This window comes from Martes martes, assembly GCF_963455335.1.
Source record: "Martes martes genome assembly, chromosome: 4".
NCBI lineage: Eukaryota > Metazoa > Chordata > Mammalia > Carnivora > Mustelidae > Martes > Martes martes.
The window spans coordinates 93,250,975-93,272,155 of NC_137891.1; the positions used below are offsets into that span (position 1 = coordinate 93,250,975).

Genomic DNA, 21,181 nt, shown 5'->3' on the forward strand with positions numbered 1-21,181 from the left:
TGAATGGCATCCAGAAAGTTGAGTCGATTAGCCAGCAGAATGCTGGCTGGGCCAACACAGGGTGGGGGTTGCTAAGGGGACTTGCAGGATGCTGGGGACAGCACTGTGTAGCAGAGGGACTTCCTGGGATCCTGAATGGGGGAGCAGAGGTGTGCATATGTGCTAGAGTTGAGGGTGAAGACATGGACGGCGGGAGAGGCAGCCAAGTGGAGCTTGGAAGGTGGGAAGCCATGGTTCTCAGATTTTGGCACGCATCCGAATCACCCAGAAGGCTTACTGAAACAGATTGCTGCATCCCACCTCCAGTTTCAGAGTCAGTCTGCAGGAGAAGAAGCATTTCCACCAAGTTCCTGGGTGATACTGGTCCAGAGACAACATGCAGAGAAGCACTGGGTTAGAGGAAGGCCAAGAGTGAGGGGACTGGCCAGGAGGGAAGGAAGGCGCCTGGAGAGAAAGGGATTTATTGGCAGCCACGTGCTCGTCTCTTTACATATTATCGCAGTCCTGAAATGTCATCCTTATTCTAGAGTAAAGGAAGCACAGAGAGGCAAAAATCTGTGCCCATGGCCAGTTAGTCAGTGACTGTGTCTAGATTAGGACACAAAGCCTGTTCTCAGCCACACTGAAATGGACAGTGAGTGGTGATTGACGGCTTGGTGGCCGGGGCCCCAAGTAAGGGAGATAGAAACTTCATGGGACTTCCAGCTTTCTGTTTGGGCAACAGGGTGGTAGACGTCTTTGCCTAGAGCAGGTTCAATTTGGGAGACCTCAAAGTCGGGTTTGCCTTTGGGGTTAGGACTGGCGTGTTATGCTTTCTGAATAAGTACAGATGTCCGGTAGACAAGTGGATGCAAGAGTCTGGGGACTCAGGAGAGAGGACCGGACTGAGGGGCCAGAAAGCATCACGTGGGTGACATCATGTTAGGAAGCCCGGGGAATGTGAGGCAGGCAGAGGGAAGGGTATGGGGACCTCCCTGAGGAAATGAACAGCCAAGGAGCCGGCGAAAAGGGGGCTGAAAGCTAAGGGCTGGGCAGTGATGTTGATGGTGGTTTCGGGAAGTGTGTGATGGAAGCATTGCTGCTGTAGAGGTCAGGCAAGGACTGGGATGTGCTGCTGGATGTAATAAGCAGGTCAGTGGTGACCTCAAGCAGGCCAGTTTCAAGCGACAGGTTAATGGGAGGCAGGAGGTGGCGGATGGATCATGAGGAGGTGAGCAAGTCTTGGGAAGAGGCTGGTCGGGATGGTTCTATTGCGGATTTGTAGGTCTGAACAGTAGCTGGGGTCAGTATTCAGGAGCAGTTTCTGTCACTGTTCTGGAGCCTTCCTTAGCGACTACGAACAGGGCTTAAGGGAGAAGCCAAGTGCAACATAGAAATGAGCCCAGGTGTTGTCTTGCTTTTAGAAAGCTTAGAAAGGGGCGCCTGGGTGGCTCAGTGGGTTGAGCCTCTGCCTTCGGCTCAGGTCATGGTCTCAGGGTCCTGGGATTGAGTCCCGCATCAGGTGCTCTGCTCAGCAGGGAGCCTGCTTTCCCCTCTCTCTGCCTGCCTCTCTGCCTACTTGTGATCTCTCTCTCTGTCAAATAAATAAATAAAATCTTTAAAAAAAAAAAAAAAAAAAGAAAGCTTAGAAAGATCTGGCCCCTTAGGAGGCCTGGTTTGGGTCCCAGTTTTACCCATCACTTAGCTGCTTCCTCCAGAGCAAACTTTGGGCTATAAAACTTTTTATTCAGAGGACTGTCCGGAAGGTAGAAGTATCCTGGTGGGAAGGGAACAGGAGGTTCAGAGCCTCCCCTGGTTCTGCTCTTTTCTACCCTCCCTCCGGGTGTCTCGAAGCCTAGGGCTGCTCAGAACAGTGAGAAGCCCCAGCCTGGAGGCCACCTGGGGTCACCGACCATCATCATAGTAGTGTGTGTGTTCCCTGCTCAGTTCTCCGGGATGCCAGAAAGCAGACACGTGGTGAGTAGGGGCGGGGACAGCAAACCTGCCAGGGCTGTATGGGTTTAAGCACATGGCAGGGGTCTCCTGCCACCATCACGACAGTGAAGCCCAGCATGTCCTCCAGCAGCCAGTTATTACCTGTCTCATGGTCCAGTAATCCTGACAACTCTCTCTGCAGCTTTCTCCTTGTTTCCTTATGTCGGGCTGAGCAGATGGCTCTTTAAAGATGGCTGGCTTACAGGTGCAGAGCTCATCCCAGGGGAAGGGGCCCCGAGAAAGGAAGAGCTGCTGGGTTAAGGGCAGACCACCCCGCCCTCCCAGTTCCTCTGACTGGAGGGGGTAGGGCAGTTGACAGCCAGTATGTGGGAATGGTCTGTCCCCCCTTCCCCTCCCAACTGCACAGCTTGGAAGTGAATCGCAGGCAAGAGGCATGAGCAATGAATTAAACTTCGGAGGAGAAAAAATACTTGAACAACTTCTCTGATCACGCGCAGAGCACGGTCACTCTGGGGCCAGTGGTTAAGGACTCTGGACTGTTACCTGCCTGAAGCAAGGACAGCCTCGGAGCAACAGCACTCAGGCTGGAGTACGGAGCCAGGAGACCGAGGAGGGCGTTTTTCTGCTCCCTCTTTGAAAGCAGGCCTTCTCAGACTTGACCCCGAAGTAAACAGATCTCTTACCTTTTTTTCTTAAGTGCCTTCTGGCACATAAGCGCTTTCTGAAATGGAGCCGTTTGCTGCCACACTGGCAACATGTTATGTGAAAAGGGAAGCACGTGTAGAGACACACATGCCGCTGAGACGGTGTGCACGGGGGCTTCTGCCACTCAGACCCACCAAGGCCTCACAATGCTTGAGGCAGTTGTGGCGGGGACCCGAGAGATGGCAGGTGGGCTGAGGGCTGGGACCAGGCTGGCGAGAGTGTTATTACACCAAGTGACTTCATCTTTCACAGGACATGTTTTTCCACTGAGAAGCAGAGGATCAGCAGCAGCTGGAGTTACACCCCCACCCCACCCCACGCCCTGAGGTGGCCCCTGCAGGAGAGAATAGGTCGGGTAAGGCCATCTCCTCAGAACGAGAGGGAGCCTGGGCAAAAAGTTTCCCCTGAACAGTGGTTCTCCACTGTGACTGTGACTCCAAATTGCCTAGAGAGCCGAGAAAGCCAGACTGCCAGTTAGCTCTGGTTCAGGGGGTCTGGGGCTGCCCAGCTCCCCAGTTCCCAGTGGCGCCGGGGAAGCTGCTGGGACCGGGCTGTTGCTCAGGGAGCCGCACTCAGATGTCCAGGCCCCAAAAGGGAGGAGGGCACGAGACAGATTCCGTTATAATAGCCATCTTTATTTGTAAAAATCCAGATATAAAATGTATTCTTTCAGTCTTTCCAAGTTTTCCTTTTTACAAAAACAAAAAGGCACATAAAAACCATCCCCGCTGTCATTCCCATAGACGAGGTTTTTCAGGCAGCCCTCCCCCCTCCCCCCAATATAGCTACATGCTTCATTCCGGGACGTCTCGCTCCCCCACATGCTTCGGTGCTTTCCTACCAGGGTAGAGTTCCGAATTCCAAGACTGAAGTACACAAAAGGGGTGGGGGTGGGTGCGAAGTGTGTGGCGCGATGCTCCGCGGCGTGCAGGACACGGGGTCTAGTAGTAAGTCTCCTTCTCTACCCAGCCTGGAGGCAGCACAAACAGACACACGGCAGTGAGGCCTCCTAGCTCTAATGCAGTGGGAACGACAGGGAGCAACTGGGGGGTGGGGTGGGGTCACCCAAATTCAATATTGGGCTTCAACTGGTCTTATTGCAAATGTTTCTAGAAAGGACTTGTTAATTGGGAAGGTGGCTCCGATTTCTGACCAGCTTTCCACACTATCGTATTGGGTTTGAGTTCCGTTCAAAATAGGATTAATTCTGAAAGCCTTTGGGGATGGGACTGTGGCTGTAGGCAGTCCGGTTGCCTTAGCCCACCTGACTGATGAAACGGAAGCCACAGAACTACAGCCTTCCCCACACCCCTGCTGAAGCTAAAAGATCTATATTACCTCCAGGGCGTCGCCTGATGATGAGTTTTCGGACTTCATCGTACACGAAGATGAGAAGAGAGTAGGGGAAGGCACAGAACCACCAGGTAGGTCTGGAAGGAGAGGCAGGTACCAATTTAACCCGTGAACACAATTCAAAGGCAAGAGAAGGTATATCACAGTGACAGTGTAATAGTCTGGAAGGAGCCAAGCACAGTCACAACTAACCACTAAGCCCTTAACGTGGACCACACAGCAGGGTCTTAGGAACAGAACGCTGCTCCCTGTGCCCAGGGCCTAAAGAGAGGCAAGGCAAAGCTAACCACAGACTTTCTGCACAAGTCCCCTTCCCACCTTCAAGTCTGGTTTTTGTAATTTGGTTTATAGGAGGAGTTCAGATTTTTTGTTTACCATTCCACAGCAAAGGGACATTTTCTTTCCTCCCTTTCCAAAGTTTAAGAAGCCTGAGAGTGGCCTGTGTCTATGTCCTGGTCTATATGCAGATCAAGACTGCCAGTGTGGGTCAAAACCAGTTTCTCTATCCCTAGCATTCAGTCAGCTGTGTGTCGAATCTCTGTGCTGGGGAACAAAAACAGCCGAGCTCTTAACAGAGAGCAGAGGCCTTTGAGAGCCTGGTGGGCCGCAGCCACAGTCCCCAGCCTGGAGACAGGCGGCTGGGGCAGCCTCGTCGGAAGGCTGTGCTTTCCTGACAACCAGCTCCTGCAATCAGTGCGTGAGGGAGGCTGTCCCAAGACAGAGGCCTGGCACTCTCCTCCTCTTCCTGGTGCTAGGCATCCTCCTCCCCAGCTAAGAGAGGACCTCTTGTGATTCAGCCACAGAGTAACTAACCCACCTTTCGAACTGAACAGAACCTGTTCAGGAACAAGTTCCCTAGTCAGAACAAAACATGGCCTGAGGCACTACTCCATTTCAATGACTTTCCATCTTAGCCTTTTGGAGAGCTGGGTTCTCCTAACCTCTTCTTGACAAACAATGGCTCAAGCTGACGGGGCAAGCCTTGTCTACGTTGCATCCTCCTAGTGTACGCCAGCTCTGTGTAAGGTGCTGCAACAAAGATCCTATAACCCAGGCCTTAAAGATTACAACCTAGCGGGGAGCAGAAATAACAAGTAATAGCAAAGAAGGGTGCAAATGTATGTGTCCAAGAGGGCAAGATCACACAGGGCTAGCTCCAGGAGACAGGCCCTGCGGGACTCTGGTGTCATGGGGTGGGAGGGAGCATCCTTACCAAGGACCAATGCAGGGAGACAGAATACTGAATTCCCCTAACAGAAGCTTGGATGGCTACAAGAGAAGGCTGAAAAGACAGGCTGGACAGTAGCAGACAGAACCCTGGACGCCAGGCCACCCTTGCACAGAAGGGATGTCTGTAGAGACCCAGCAAGAAGCCGGTGAGGCCCACGGGGCTTGGCTCCTTCGGGGATGGGGTCAGGTTACTGGAATTCACGCTTTTGATAAACCTGCGTTTATCACCTAGAGGGTTTACCACCAAGTCCCTCACTGCTCCGGGCTGGTGAGTTTCCTTTGGTCTACACTACCCATGACCCCACCTCCAGCCTGCTTCTCCCGCCTCCTTCCTTCGAGAACAGAGGATTCAGGGGCCCACAGAGGTGGGGGCCTGACAGCACACACAGGGGCTAGGTAAGTAAATCAAGATGTGAAACCCATCCCCAAACCTCAGAATACCAATGACAAGTGGGACTGTTGCTGTGAGGGACCCGAGCACCCACGCAGTTAGCTGGTGAGCCATCCCAAGGTACCAGAGCCTGTCGGGCCTGATCTCAGCCAAATCCTAAGCACCCTGGTCAGTCCTTCCTAATTTCCAGTGCAGAGGAATTCTTGTACAGGCCACCCCAAACTCCTAAAAACACCAGCTACTAGTGCATGTCACAAGGGAAGTCCCACTTCTGTTTCATGCTTTGGGGAGCTGGGTGAGGAGCAACTTACTTGAGGGGGTACATCCTCAGGGCAACACCCATTCCAGGGCAGTAGGAGAGGAAAGCAGCAAGGGCCGTCTCTTCAAAGAGGCCAAATATTAAGATCTTGTTCCTAAAATCAAGAAGACAGAAAGCTTAAGAACACAAACAGAAGTTTATGTTCTAACACTGTTCTACGGCAGATCAATGTCTTTATGTATTCGTTGCACTTAGGAACTGGAGGGCAAAAGAAAAGAAATGCTGGAAAATCACATTTTGCTTCCTAAATCCGTGCCAAAGGGGAGATTCCAGAAACTGCCATGTGCCTCAGACCAGGATTTTACAAAGTGCTGAGAGATCACCAGAGCTGAGAGACTCACCAGAGTCTGAGGGCCCCAGCTGTCCTCTACTCACTTCATCCCCTGTTGGAAGACAGAGTTCCTCCTGGTCTTACAGATGACCAAATCAGCCCACTGCACCACGACGATACTGACAAAGAAGGCTGTGTGGCAAGTGAACTCCACGATCTTCCTCTGTTCATAGGTCTGAAACACAAAAGGCAGACAGATGAGCCCGGCTCTTGGCCCTCACGGCTGGTGGCCTGAGGAGCTCCTCATTGGTTAGGCCCTCACTTACCCACTGCTGCCCGTAGCTGTCCTCCACATCGTTGATCCAGCGATCATCCCAGTCCACGCGGAGGCCCAGCAGGTGGGTCGGGAGGAAGCCGTTCTCAGCCAAAATCACAAAGTACGTGAAGAAGCCCCCCAGGGCCTGGATCATACCTGCAAGTGTGGGAAACAATTCTAACTTGGTTCCAGGGCACCCGAACACTTGTCTGACCGCAACAGGCCCGGGATGGTACATATTAGGGGCTGTCTTTGGCACTGGTTGGGAGAGGAGCAGGAAGATGGAGGACCCCAGGGGCACAGCCCTCGCCCAGCAGCCTCTTCTCATTTTTGAGTCACTGTTTTAGAGCTTTAAAAGGGGAAGACACACAGGCCTTGCTCTGAAACACCCACTGCTGTCATATGATCATGTATCGACCAGGGCAGAGTCTCTTTAGGGGAAAAAGGCTTCCCTATTTTTTTGATTTCTGCTACAATGTGACTTTTCCCATCTCTGTTTTCACATTCCTGATAGTGTGGCACCTTCTGACCCCCCCCCCCCCCCCCCGCCTTTAGGACCCTTCTCCCCTGGCATCTGATCCTACCACACCACCCTGAGTTCCTCAGGGCCAGGTTTCATCCTATGCTCTGGCCCTCGTCCCCCTTAGAGTTAGGTCTTCCTGGCCCTTAGCCAACTCCTTGTCAGCAGCTGTTAACCAGTCTCTGCCGTATTTCCACCAGAAACTCTTCTGTTCCGCTTTACACAAGTGTTCAGTGATGTAACCCATTGATCCAAAGGCCTGGGCTGCTCCTGGTGGCCTCACCAGCTTCTCCTGAAGGCCACTAGGCAGAACACGGAGGACCAAAGGGCATTTTCACTGCCCATCCCCTGAAGACCACCTGTTAGCTGGTCATGCTTCAGGTACCGCGGGAATCAAGTCTTGGGGTGGGGAGAATGGGGGTGCAAGGCCATTTGATGGTGACCCGCCAGCCAAATCTTCAAGCTCGTGCAATTTCTTCAAAGCCTAAGCCTCTATCCAAATTAGTGACCGACACTCTATCCCCAGGAAACACTGCCTCTGAATGGACTGTGCCTGGCATGAGAAACCAGGCCTATCTGAGGCCTCGCCCCACGCTCTCCTCTCAGTGCTGGGGGTGCGGCGGCTCACCGATCTGCCCGTAGGCCATGCTGATCAGCCGCTCATTCACAAGCTTGTCTGTTTTGGGGTTTCTGGGCTGTCTCTTCATGATGTCGCTCTCAGCTTGCTCGTAAGCCAGGGAGATGGCAGGAACCTGGGGGAGAAGTATAAAAGCTGTCAGATACCCGGAAGCTGACAGCGCAAATATTTTATGATAAAGTCCTTGCCACCCTCCCCTTTAAAACTGGTTTTCATACCGTGAGATACTGTAACCAGTCCTATTACAAAACAAACAAAACAAAACTTCCTTTCCATATAATGCTGCTATCTGATAGGCGTTGCCAGCTGCCCCGAGGACTGGGACCGCTGCTTCCTGGGGGCTGAGGCCATGATGCACGCCAGGTGCCCATACGCCCTGCTTGACTGGGTGTTGCAGCACCGGGTGAACGAGGGCCTGAAGCTGCCACGCCAGGCACTTACCATGTCCGTGCCCAAGTCAATGCAGAGGATGGTGACGGTCCCCAGTGGTAGTGGAATGTTTGCAATAATAAATATCAGGAAGGGGGTGATCTCTGGAATGTTACTGGTCAGGGTGTAGGCAATGGATTTCTTCAAGTTATCAAAGATCAGACGACCTGGGAAAGCAAGAGGTTGGCTTTTTTATTTTTTACTATAGAGGGTAAAGGGATGGGCAGGCTAGGAGTAGACACAGAAGGGCAGTACCGGGATGAGGTTCTGGTGAGCGCTTTTAAACATAGTGCTGCTCTCTCACCTTCTTCTACTCCAGTCACAATTGATGCAAAGTTGTCATCCAGAAGAATCATGTCGGCAGCTTGCTTAGACACGTCGGAGCCAGCGATCCCCATAGCAACCCCAATGTCTGCCTTCTTCAGGGCTGGAGAGTCGTTCACACCATCGCCAGTTACAGCCACGATAGCCCCCTGCCAGAAGAAGGGGGGTGGGTAAGAGCCCCGAGGTCAGGGGTGGAGGCACACCAGGCACACACCTCAACTTGCTTCTCCTCACTACGACCCTGCCCCTTTCCTCGGAGACCCTCAGCAGGCTCGGAACCAGCTTAGCCAAGATGCCATCCAGCCACCAGCCAACCACAGAATTAAGGAGTGCTGGCAAACGGATCCCCTCCCCATACCAACAAGGGCTTAAGGACTTTTCAAGGGATGGGACAGGAGTCTCCTGGCCGTTTACATCCTTTGGAGACACGAAGAGCCTGGACTGGTCTTCTAGGCCAAGTGTGGAACCTGACTCTGGGCCACAGTGGAGACGTGTGTGGCCAAGTACAGGGCTCTGTTGGGTCGTTATCAGGTTCCCCTGCCCTGAAGCCATGCCCACGGCCTCTTTCCGGCACACAGGCAGCGAGTCTAAGAAAAGCTGGGCCGTCTTTCTGGCCCTGGCGCTGTGATCACGGAGGTCAGCAGGGCCTGAGAGCGCCTGGCCCTGGCTGCCCGCTAACCTGTCTCTGGCAGCCTTCCACGATGATAAGCTTCTGCTGAGGAGAAGTCCTGGCAAACACGATCTCCGTGTGGTACTTCAGAATGTCATCCAGCTGCTCAGAGGTCATGTCCTTCAGGTCGCTTCCATGCACCACGCAGGCCTTGGCGTCTCTAGGATTGGGATGGGAAGAAAGGTCCCCCACTGCTTCACCTGTGTGATGCTCCTCACCACAAACGGATGTTCTACTACACGGGAGGCTTTGTACGACAGCCCAGGGTTAGATGCGATCTTCCCCATCGCGTTAGAGCTACCATCGGGGCAGTAGTCCGCAGGTTACAAGCATGTTCCTACATACTAGATCTTGTTCAAGACTCACCACCTGTGGGGCAGCCTGCCTTTGCCTTCCTTATTGAGGACATGTTGAAACGATAGGACCAAGTTCTAGTCAGGAAATCAAACCCTCTCATAGCCCCACGCTGGGGGAAGGGGGCCCCACACTCCAACGAAACACCAGAACAATACCGCTTCGTCCCTGCTGCCTTCTGTACTGTACTGTCCAAAGTCCTTTTTGGCCTGGACTACCTGGAAAAGTTAGCGTGGCCCTGGAAACGGACTTGGTGCGAGGTGTTGGGTCGCATGCTCTGTGGTTAACTGCATGAAACTGAAGGATCGACTACAGAGTGTACCGTAAGATCGACTTCAGCTTCCCTGCTCCAGCGTGGGACTGATGCCCACCTTCACAGGTCACTGCAGTCGGTGCTGAGAATATGGAAGCACCACCCAAGTGTTGGCACAAGGACATGCTCTCACTGAAACCTTCCCCTGGAAGGACAGGCTGCCTGCTGGAACCGCAAGGGCCTTCCCTATTCAGAGCAAGCCCAGAAGCACACCATCATGGAACCAAGCTGATGATCCCCAACCACCATCATTTGCACATTCAAGGCAGAGCAGGTTCTGAGTTTCCTGCCTTACCTGGGGTTCACCTGGCTCACTGGGATGTTGAGGCGGGCGGCGATGTCTTCCACGGTCTCATTGCCTTCTGAGATGATGCCCACACCTTTGGCAATGGCTTTGGCTGTGATTGGATGGTCTCCAGTGACCATGATGACCTGGAACAAGAAACAGGGCAATTTATTTGAATGCAACTGCCTAAGCAGGCAAGAAGAAATATTAAGGATGCTTCATCTTGAAATAGCAAAAAGAAAGGAATGCAAACCTAAAATGGGTAAACGTTAACCAAAAATACAAACATGCACCTGTTTATGGAAAACACAAAGCAACATCCAGATCCTATCTTGGTATATGACAAAATGTGTAATGTCTGTTTTTCCTTTTATTACACAGTCACAAGAAAACTCAAATGTACTAAAATCAGCCAAAAAAAAAAAAAATCTGATGCTGATGGGACTACAGGGCAAAAGTGCCACATACTGCCTGGGGAGCATCCCCAGAGTGGCCCAATTTGGGGAGAGAACATAAATATGTAGAAAGAATTCAGATCTTTTACTGCTTTTCTGACCTGATGATTATATTCAGAAGACTACACTTACAAGTGTAGTCAAAGTGGTGGGGGAGTTATTTTTACAAAGCTTTTCAGGGCAATATTACCAACAAGAATGAAAGAGTGGAAACAAATCAGACAGCCAGCCCCAAGGCGGGCTCAAAAAACCACCTGTTATCAGTGCACTTGAACAATGTTCCGTGACTTAGAGAGACAGATACAGAGGACACCAAACATTCATTAAAAAACCAGTTAACTGAAAACGGAGAAGACCTGCTGTTCGCTACATGAAGTAGATCAATTTAGAATGCGAGTATTTCAAATTTAAGACCTTACGCCAAATCTTTTTGCTCTTTTCAATGATTTTCAGGCTTCTGTTTGTTTCCCCCCAAATGTGTGTTTTTTTTTTTTTCTTTTGAATCCCTCATCTGCTGTCTACACCAACATTTTAATACCATTTGGCCTTTTCTGGTGGTAACCAAAGCTTTAGAGATAAGAAACTCATCCTCCCAGTGAGAAAACAAGCTGGCCGCATGGCTCCCGTGGGGCCACGTGACTAATCAGGGAGCCCCGAGGAACGACAGTGATGTCAAGGAGGCACGCTGCACACTTACCTTAATGCCAGCACTGCGACATTTGCCCACAGCGTCAGGGACAGCGGCCCGTGGAGGGTCAATCATGGAGATGAGGCCCACAAAGCAGAGGTTTTCAACAGGGAAGTTCACATCATCTGTGTCAAACTGGAACCCTTCAGGAAACTGTTCATCGGGCAGAAACAGGTGGCAGAAACCTGCAAGGAGGGCGGTGGGGGGGGTGGTCTGTGAGGACCTCACAGCAGGTGACAGCCCATGACAGTAGCCACTGGTCATTCAGATGGTCTACCTCTGGCTCCACGCTGAGTTTAGAATATTATTTCAAGTTTTAAAGCCGTGAGGTTTTATTTAACAGGTACAGATGCTACAGAGTCAGAAAAACCATGCAAATGACAGAGGCCATGGCCAAACCTCAGCGGAAGCACCCTGTCCAGCGCAGAGAAGATGGACAAGGACAGGACTGCTGGGCACTGGGACTGCAGGGTTCTAGACCTGCCACTCAGGTGCTTGGATTGGGCAAATCATGTAATTATTTGTCTCTGCTTCTTTCTTTAGAAAAATTGAGCTCCCATCTTTGCTCGCTGTTCATCTAACCACAATACATTACTGCCCACCAGCAAGGGCCAGCCTGCCAGCCATGCTGAGGATAAATACCAAGCAGACACATTCTGCCCTGAGGCGCTTATCACACAGTATCACTGCTGCAAGATCAGGACATTCCAGAGGCTCCCGCAATGTGGTATGAAGGTTACAATGTTCCTTAAAGTGGTAGGAGGTGGCAAGTGGGTTCGAGGAAGAGAGAATGCTTCTACTCTGGGCCCGCAGACATGGGGGAACAACACTGGACAGTGATTTTTCAGTGAAGAGAGACTTATAAGAGACACCTCAGATCAGATGAGGGAGCAGGTAGGAACCAGAGGACAGGCCCAGGCAATCAGTTCTGAGTTACTAAGCTAAGCGGAACAGGAACACATCAATGATGGCTTTTTTACCTGTCTGCCTCCAAAAGAGCGCAAATGTCTTTCTCAGTTACATTATACAATGAGTGTAATGTACTTATCATCTGCCCTTGCTGACCTACGCGGAAGGACAGGTGGCTCTCTAGATGAAAAGTTTGCTGCCAACGTCATTTGTGAGCTGACACGTACGGTCCAGTGTAAATTCACAACTGTTGGGCCAGTCAGGAAATGATTTTACTCTAGGCATTAATTTTAATTTCATTAAGTTTATAGGTCATAATCCTAGCAACAAAGGTTTGATAATAAAGCTCTTCCCTTTTTTTTTTTCCCCCAGGCAAACAGAACTGACCAGCCTGAGACCAAAGGTCTAAGTACGAATCAGAAGCAAACCACAACAGGGTTTTGTTGCTCCGAGGCCCCCAACACACCAAACATCTCTCCAGCCCTTCCTATTTTCAGAATAGCGGAGCAGATCGAGGAGGAGGAGGAATCCTCTGGAAAGGCTTAGGGGAGGTCAGGACACTGCAGAGGCGGACCAGACCGACGGCCGTGCTGCTGGCTGTCCACGTACGTACCTAGCACACGCTCTCCGAGGCCGCCGAGCTCCAGGTAGGCGTTCTGAAAGGCATCCTTCAGCTCCTCATCCAGGGGCTGCTCCTTGCCGTGCAGGAGGATGGAGCTGCAGCGGTCCAAGATCCTTTCCGGGGCACCCTTCATCACCAACAGGTGTCGGGGCTCAGACGTGTTGGGGTTCTTGTGGATGGACAGCTGTAAAGGACAGTGGAGACGTGAACACCAGTGGCTGCAGGGAGCTCAGCTCACCTACTGCTGAGAGTGTCAGGACAAACACCCAGGTCCCCTACTTCTTAACTTTGGTGTCCCACACCTTGTAGCATACTTTGAATGCTACCCGAAAAACCAGAACAGCAATGTCGCCCTAAATCCCTGGCCTGTGTTCCTATGGAAACCTTTCCTAAAGGGAAACTGGGAACAAAAGGACAGGCCGTACGTGGCTGCCTCGCCCCCTCCCCACACCCCCCTCTCCAAACCACAAGTACACCAGAGGGCCCCAACACGTTAGGATAGGGTTAGTTTTTCCTACTGAAACACAAATTAGCATTTTCTATACCTAATTCAGGGTCAAATGTAAAAGCTCACAGAAAGTTGGGAGAATTCATTTTTTGAAGCCATTTAAGCTTGTAACATTTCAAATGGGCAAACAGCTCTCCTTCTGGCTTCCAGTCCTCCCCACCTGCCCCCTGGGCTGCCTGTGCCATTGCTAGGCCACCTGGTACTTGTTGGTGGAGTTGAAGGGGATCTCCACGATCTTGGCGTATCGCTCTCGCATCTCCTTCACAGAGCCACAGCACAGCTCGATGCATTTCAAAAGCGCGGACTCCGAGGCATCGCCTGCCACTGCCCGCTGTGAACAGAGATGTCACCTGTGAGTAAGCCTGCAGCGCACCACTGATCACCTGGAGAGTTACGCGGATCTTGCCCGAGGTGGAGCCAGGGCAGGCGAGGGGGAAGCAGCGGTGGCAGCAGGGACCGGCCTCCCACTGCTCAGACACACCCCAGCCTCCTCCTGTCTGCCCTCCTGCCCCACCCCAGTTCCAGCTTCCAGTAGAAGAGGGGTGCCTAAAGGGGCTACCCACCCTTGAGAGGAGCATAACACTCTTCTAACCTACTTTAGCCTTTTTTTTTTTTTTTTTTAAATCTTCTTCTGTTGGCAAGGTCTCAAAGCCAACACTATTCTGAAAGATGTACTCCTGGTTGTGAATCTGAAAATACCAAGTGAGAGTCCAAATACTTACAGCACCTACAATTTAGAAGAAAATTCCTTCAGTTCCCAGGACTGGGGGCAAACTGTCTGTGTCAAGGGCAAAATAGAGGGCTTTAAACATTATTCAACTGTGCAAAATTATCTTGGCCTGAATGGTGTGAATGGAAAGCTATTATTAGCTCCAACAGTCATATAATCAGCTAACATTTTAAGTTAAAGCCCACACTTGAGGTAACACATACTTCTCTTTTGTGTGATATACTGGGACCCACTAAGAACATTTTTTAGGTGTAGCCAGCTTTTATATAAACACTTGAGAACTCCGACTGCTTTAGGACTGCACAGGCAGATGAAAAGATTAATGCTCACAAACACAGTAGCCCCATTTAATAAGCAAGGTGGCTAGGTTTGTTAAGAAATGTGGAATCAGTGGGATCATTTTTAACAAAGGCCAGTTAATAAAGCACAATAGAGCGGCATGCCTTTTGTGGGGGGGGCGTGGAGGAGGGACAGTAATAATGCCACTGACACGGCCCCACCCCCTGAAATAGTCAAATACAGGCCATGCTCCCTCTCTGGCACTTTTAAGTGGGGAAAGATCTGATACCTATTACGTCCTATGCTGAAAACCTAGAAGATTTCCACTTTGAGGTAAGGAAATACATGAAAGCAGGCATCTCAAGTTCTATCCCAGGATAAACAATATCTTCCTCTAATCAACATTAATTCAATGCCAAGAACGCCTCCTTCAAAGGATACAGGGGTCCCATCTTCCCAGGAGAAGCCCTCAGGTCCATCTAAGTGCACCTTCCTTCTCTCGGACAGCCTGGTCTCCACCCAGAACCACCCCCAGCAGCCCTGCTGAGAACAGGAGCCCAGAGGGCCTCCTCACACATCTTCCACAGCCTCTACAACCCTGTGCAGCTATGACCTTTCCAAGATTGTCTCCACAGGCAGCACAGTGAAACCTCAATCATTTTGCATTTCACATGAATTCCATGAGCCTGAGCTTATTTTTGCATCATTAGTAAGCAAGCAGAGAACAAATAAGATAAGAGAAATAGCTGGGCTATTTTAAGAAAATAAATGGCTTAAGGGATTTACTGGAATCTACTGTATCCTAATATGCAAATACTATTATCGAGTCACAAAAGCAGCCCTCACTGTCTGCTCGGTTAGCAGATATCATACTCAGGGTGGCAAAACTGGGTTTTACTCATTCGGTTTCTCACGGTAAAGACTGCTTCCCACTTCTGGTCAGAGTCCCTCTTCTTGAACCTCTGCAGACTGCAGGTAACCCTGAGGGCTTTGGGATCCCCAGACAACACTTCACAAGGAGGGTCCCATGAGGAGCGATCCCCTTACAGAACCCAGAGGGCACATGCTTTCTGAAGGAAGCACTCAGGTGGTGGTTCTTGTGGGGTACCTACACCCCCACACGGCGGCCTAACAGCAAACAGAACTCCTGAGCATACCTTAAGGATAGGTAGGTTTTCCTGGTTTGCCTGAAACACTGCCCTGTTACAGAGACCCGCAATTCTGGACAAAGCAAGCCAGGTGGCTGAACTCTTGTCAAATGAGACACCTGGTGGAGGCAGGAAAAAATAAAAGACAGAAAAATAATGTATTACCTTTGTATTAACATCCCATAAAAAGGGAAATGTTTCATCTCATTTCCCAACTAATGAAACTAGTCAGGTTTCAGGGCAAAGTCAAGAGAAATCTCAAACCCATTCCCTTAACTCCTTACCAAATGATAAAAAACAAAAACAAGGACTTAAAAAAAAAAAAAAAAAAGCCACATGAGGTGAGGCTATGGTGTGGGGTGGGCCTGGGCCTTACCACTCTGATTCTCTGTCGTGTCGGCTTCATGGATTTGATTGTCGAACCACATGTGGGCCACTGTCATCCGGTTCTGAGTCAGAGTTCCAGTTTTATCCGAGCAGATGGTAGATGTGGACCCCAAGGTCTCCACGGCTTCTAAGTTCTTCACTAAGCAGTTTTTCCTTGCCATGCGTTTGGCAGTAAGGGTCAGACATACCTAAAAACCATTAGCAACCAGATTATTTCAATCTCAACAAGAATGGAATTCTATAGAAACTCCGGGTACTTACTAATATGAAGATGCCGGTCTAAAATTAAACCTCTCCGGCCATCCTCTGAAGTCTAAATAATAATGGGAACATGTATAGAGGGCTCCCCTCTTCCCATAAAGCACAGATTAAGAAAAGTGAAAATAGCCAGGATTTACCAAATTATAGTGCCCCTGCTCACCCCTCTAATTCTTCTCCTTTGTTATACTGCTGTGGATCATGTGATCAGATCAAGATTTAGGCCTATTTAGGCTTTGGAGTTACTATCTTCCATGTAAAAACCACGCCAAGCCTCCCCATTATCTAACCCTACCACGCACAAGCACGTGGGATCAACCTTGAATCAGTGGCCACTTGGGGGGAGGGGGCGGTTCTCAGGTGCCGGCTGATGGAAGAGTGTGCGCGGTTTTCCCCGAGCTGTTTACCGTGACAGTGGCCAGCAGACCTTCGGGCACGTTGGCTACGATGATGCCGATGAGAAAGATGACTGCCTCGAGCCAGGTGTACTCAAGGATCAGAGAAAGGATGAAGAAGGACACACCTAGGAACACGGCCACACCCGTGATGATATGGATGAAATGCTCAATTTCAGCAGCAATGGGAGTCTGTCCTCCTTCCAGCCCGGAAGCAAGTGTGGCAATTCTTCCCATCACGGTGCGATCCCCGGTGTACACGACAATGCCGCGTGCGGTACCTTAAAAAAGGAGGGAGGGGGAATTGTATCATGTTTCATCAAAGAAGTCACAGCTTTTGGACGATTACCTGTCATGGTTAAAAGAGACAAAACTACGCATTTCCAAGGGCCAGCTCTTTGGTGGGTTATGCACGGTTTCACACCACGGAGACTCTGGCGAAGGGCTTTATATCCAGGAACAGGACAGCAGCTCCCAAGGCCACTTCCAGGTTAGCACACCCAACAGTAGAGGCGTGTGGGGGGTAAGGACAGCCAGCCCGCCAGCCCCCAGGCTTCCAGAGCCTTCCTGCCAGCGACTGAACTGCATCTGCTGTGCTTGACTACAGCAGTCAGACAAGGGGCCAACAAAACCAGAACAGGAATTACGTCTCTGGTTGTTGTTGTTGTTATTAATGCCCAAGATAAACAGCACGCTGTGAACGGAACAGCGCCTTAAAATGGTCTGTCTACCTTCCACACAGTTGGTTGAAAAGAAGGCAATGTTCCTCGTTTCCAGGGGGTTTTCATTTGTGAAGTCTGGAGACCTAGTCTGGGGCTCTGATTCACCAGTGAGTGAGGAGTTGTCCACCTGTCCGTGAGACAAGTAAGAGGGCTGTGTGAACGCACGCCGGGCCGCCCTGCGCACTCCGCCTGAGCCCCGGGGACCCCGCTGAACCCACCTTGCAGCCGTTGGCAGAGATGATTCTGAGGTCAGCAGGAATTCGGTCCCCTCCTTTCACTTCCACCAGATCCCCAACTACAACTTCCTCTGCGTTAATGCTCATTTTTTCACCATTTCGAATCACCAGGGCTTGCTTTGGGAGAAAACAGTTTACACTATTCAATCAGAGAAAAGAGGCTGCCAACAAGGACTGGGTAGTGTTGAAACAAGAAAGCCAAATTCCAAAGGGATCTCTAATATGAATTATACAAGTACACGACAAGGAGATTATTCATCTATTTACACAAGTTACAAAAGCTTGTTGGGTTATTTGCGAGGTGGCCCTCCTGTTCCCATTGACTCAGAAACCTTAGCTCCACACTAGCTCTCATCCCCGGGGGTCTCAATGGAGAGGGCAAAGCAATCGGTACCTGGGGGACCATGTTTTTGAAGGATTCCATGATCTTGGAACTTTTAGCTTCTTGATAGTAGGAGAAACAACCAGTTATGATGACGACAGCTGATAGTACCACACCAAGATAAAGCTGGAAGGGAACAAACAAGTTAGAGCCTCAGGCTTGTAGTAAGGAGCTGGGACCATTCACTTTTGACCAAATAAAAACCAAATTTTTAACAGGTCAAGGCTTCAGAAATAAATATGGAGCTCGTGTCTTCAGATTTATCTTCCTAGAGACTGAGTACAGGAGGGTCAGAAATGAGGGTCCCAGAGACACTTGGTCATGACACCTTGACTGACTTTTGAAATGTTCTACATGAATCAGTTTCTCCCACTTTATTAAAATAAAGATCTTTTGGGGTGCCTGGGTGGCTCAGTGGGTTAAGCCTCTGCCTTCGGCTCAGGTCATGATCTCAGGGTCCTGGGATCGAGTCCGGCGTCAGGCTCTCTGCTCAGCAGGGAGCCTGCACTCCCCCTCACCTGCTTGCCTCTCTGCCTACTTGAGATCTCTGTCAAATAAACAAACAAGTAAAAAAAAAAAAATCTAAAATAAATTAAAAAAAAATCTTTTCAAAACAACTTGTGACTTCTGAAGAGGGGCTACCAAACGCTTCAGGATGTGCATTACGGGCCAACAATAAAAGCCGTGCTCTGCGGTGTGCATGGCGGCTGGCCCCGGGCCGGAACCCGCACAGAGCTACCTGTTCACTGCAGCCACATGCACGGTGGATGTCCAGCTTGGAAGAGCATCTAGAAGGTGGGAGATGGAGAGACAAAGTGGAAACGAAGAAGGAAGAATGGATGGGCCTTGAAGGCCATAGTTGCTAACACTGCTTTCCCTCGTGTTTATTTGCTTTTAAAGACCTCTATGAAAGAGGGAGAGAATCCCAAGCAGACTCCTTGCTGAACATGGAGCCCAGTACAGGGCTCGATCTCATGGCCCTGAGATCATGACTTAAGCGGAAATCAAGAGTCGGGCGGATGCTCAACCAACTGAGCCACCCAGGTGGCCCTCTCCCTCCTGTGTAAAATGATCAGCTAACCAGTGGTAACCAGTGCAAAACAAGGGAGTGGAAAAGACGAGGATACCTCACGCAAACCTAGTAATCTAAATGAGGAGCTACAGAACTCACGTTATCATTTTGAGGTTCCTCTTCCGTGGCAGCCTGGATGCCGTAAGCTAAGAAACAAAGAATCGCTCCGATCCACAGTAACATCGAGAAACCCCCAAAGAGCTGCCGACAGAACTTGACCCATTCGGGAGTGGTGGGAGGCGGGGTGAGAGCATTGGGGCCGTCTCGAGCCAGGATTTCTGCAGCTCGAGCAGTTGTCAAGCCCTGAGAAGCAGAGGAATGGAAGTTAGACACACTGCCCCAGAACGTACAAGCACATATACCTACCTGCTAGCTTGAGGGCCCCAGTAGTGGGTTTGGGAAGAAACAAAATCCCCCAAGCTAGAGAACCTATAAAACCTGGCAAGTTCTGACAAGGAACCTCTCCTGGTCCGGGCACATAGCTGCCCAAACTTCCTGAGGATCCCACAACACCCAGACTCATTTTAAATTGATCCATGGATAGATCTGCATCCAGTCTGATCTAAGTTAGGTAAGGGACTCAGGCCAAATGGTATTTTTACCAAAAAGATACAGCAGTGTTAACTCATCGATTCAGTTTTGCAAATTAAGAGCTTTGAGTTTTTTTGCATACTGAATCTGTCAGGGACAGGAAGAAAGAAACCCTCTGTAAACATCAAAAAAAGAGAAAAACCTTCTCTGTAGGAATCCAACCTGTGAATGGCTTAATAGCCAAGTTTTCAGTACCGAAGTCTACCCTGTGAATGGTAACTAAAAGCACGGTCTGGCTGGGAGGGTTCACACAGGTGCACATTCCAGCCCACCCCCAGGAACCGGCCAGCTTCAAAGTATTCACTGAAAAAACCTCACTGCACTAAAGCCTCATGCTGCTCTAAACGGGCCTTAAAACCAAGATACGTGGATGGCACACAGTAGATACAAGGCTTCTATGACAAGGGGAAGAAAATGTGATTACTTTTGTATTATCAAAATACCCGAGTGGGGGCGGGGGGGACAAAACCCATGTCTGCCCAAAGTATCTGTTAATACAGAGTTCGTATTCATGTCATTTTAAATACTGGAGTTGCCTGGGGAGTATGAGAAACAGGGAGATGAAGCCAGGCAGTTAAGAGAAAGTGAGGACTTGGCTGGGACCCTCCCTCAAGTTCCCGGCGGAACCCCAGGGCAGAGTAATGGACACTCACCATCCGAGCGCTCCGCGCGTGCCAGGCACGGAGGCCGGGGCTACCCTCACTCTCCTGACGCCCCTTTCCCAGGCGTCACTACAAGGGAGAACATGTGCTCAGCCGCCCAACAGTGAGCGGCAGCTCCGTCTGGGAGTCAGGCCTCCCCTCTGAGCCCAGGGCACCCATGCCAGCAGCGCCACTGACAACTCCTTGAGGATGTGTTGAAATAATGGCTGCACGGTGGCTGGCACCCATGAGTCCCCAGAGTTTTTACATTTTGCACAGAAATAACAAACTGCACCCTTCCCCGACTGTTTACTTTTATGTCATTCGTGCGGCAAATTTAATACCAGATAACAAGGACCCACAACAGGCTTTGCAGAAAGATTTCTTTAAATGGGGTAAAAAGACAAGTTTTGGATGAATGCTAGAATAACCAAGGTTCTGGAGCAATGGAACTAGATGGCAAAAGTGCAAAAACTGAAGTGCTGAAGATTCATCTCACTCAAACATTCAACTCCATGTCATGAACGCAGAATAGAGACAAAAATCTGTAATCGAAAGGTCAGGGAAGGAGCGCGGCTGTGGAGCCATTCCATTTCAAATCTGGGTGCTTCCCCTGGTTAGCTCTCACCTGTTATAAAACGGAGACAATAATGTCCGCTTTCAAAGTGTCAGGGGCCAAGGAAATACTAAAGAAGCACCCGAAAGCCTGAGCTTCACCCGGGGCACAGGGGATACTCAGAGAGTGCTTGTCACCCTTCTCCTCCCAGAGGCTCCAGGCTTAGGTTTGTGACATGGGAGAGGCCCCAGGGAATGATCCCGTACAAGTGAGACATGACAACATACTCGACTCAGGTCTGTTCCATATTTGCGATGAAGTTCGTCAAGGCTAAGTTTATGGTCATCCTAAGGGGAAACAGAAAACGAAAGAATTAAACACTGTTCCATGAAAAAAAAGGTCGGAGGAAAGCATCAATGTCACTCCTGGCAGGTACTGACTCAGCTCAGCTAACAGGTTTTCCTTCCCTCGCAAGGCGGGAGGCCTCTCACCGATCTCCAGCGGCTCGGAAGCTGCACAGCCCTATGCTGAGAGCCTGCCCTGGACGAT

At 50.4% G+C, this 21,181-nt stretch overlaps 1 protein-coding gene across 1 annotated transcript in view; it reads right to left on the reverse strand.

The window, feature by feature from the left end:
- Positions 1 to 3,254: 3,254 nt before the first annotated feature.
- ATP1A1 (ATPase Na+/K+ transporting subunit alpha 1) overlaps positions 3,255 to 21,181 on the reverse strand; it is a 28,920-nt gene continuing 10,993 nt past the window's right edge. Inside the window, exons 3-23 of the mRNA XM_080799997.1 lie at positions 20,920 to 20,979; positions 18,944 to 19,147; positions 17,785 to 17,898; positions 17,373 to 17,507; positions 17,164 to 17,281; positions 16,445 to 16,713; positions 15,769 to 15,967; positions 15,402 to 15,511; positions 13,432 to 13,566; positions 12,719 to 12,911; positions 11,206 to 11,381; positions 10,063 to 10,199; positions 9,110 to 9,260; positions 8,411 to 8,579; positions 8,119 to 8,273; positions 7,669 to 7,792; positions 6,531 to 6,676; positions 6,309 to 6,439; positions 5,926 to 6,027; positions 3,979 to 4,070; positions 3,255 to 3,610 (exon numbers count right to left, since the gene is read on the reverse strand). Coding sequence (XP_080656123.1) covers positions 3,582 to 3,610; positions 3,979 to 4,070; positions 5,926 to 6,027; positions 6,309 to 6,439; positions 6,531 to 6,676; positions 7,669 to 7,792; positions 8,119 to 8,273; positions 8,411 to 8,579; positions 9,110 to 9,260; positions 10,063 to 10,199; positions 11,206 to 11,381; positions 12,719 to 12,911; positions 13,432 to 13,566; positions 15,402 to 15,511; positions 15,769 to 15,967; positions 16,445 to 16,713; positions 17,164 to 17,281; positions 17,373 to 17,507; positions 17,785 to 17,898; positions 18,944 to 19,147; positions 20,920 to 20,979 — 2,949 coding nt within the window. The 3' untranslated portion in view covers positions 3,255 to 3,581. The remainder of the gene's footprint in view (positions 3,611 to 3,978; positions 4,071 to 5,925; positions 6,028 to 6,308; positions 6,440 to 6,530; positions 6,677 to 7,668; positions 7,793 to 8,118; positions 8,274 to 8,410; positions 8,580 to 9,109; positions 9,261 to 10,062; positions 10,200 to 11,205; positions 11,382 to 12,718; positions 12,912 to 13,431; positions 13,567 to 15,401; positions 15,512 to 15,768; positions 15,968 to 16,444; positions 16,714 to 17,163; positions 17,282 to 17,372; positions 17,508 to 17,784; positions 17,899 to 18,943; positions 19,148 to 20,919; positions 20,980 to 21,181) is intronic.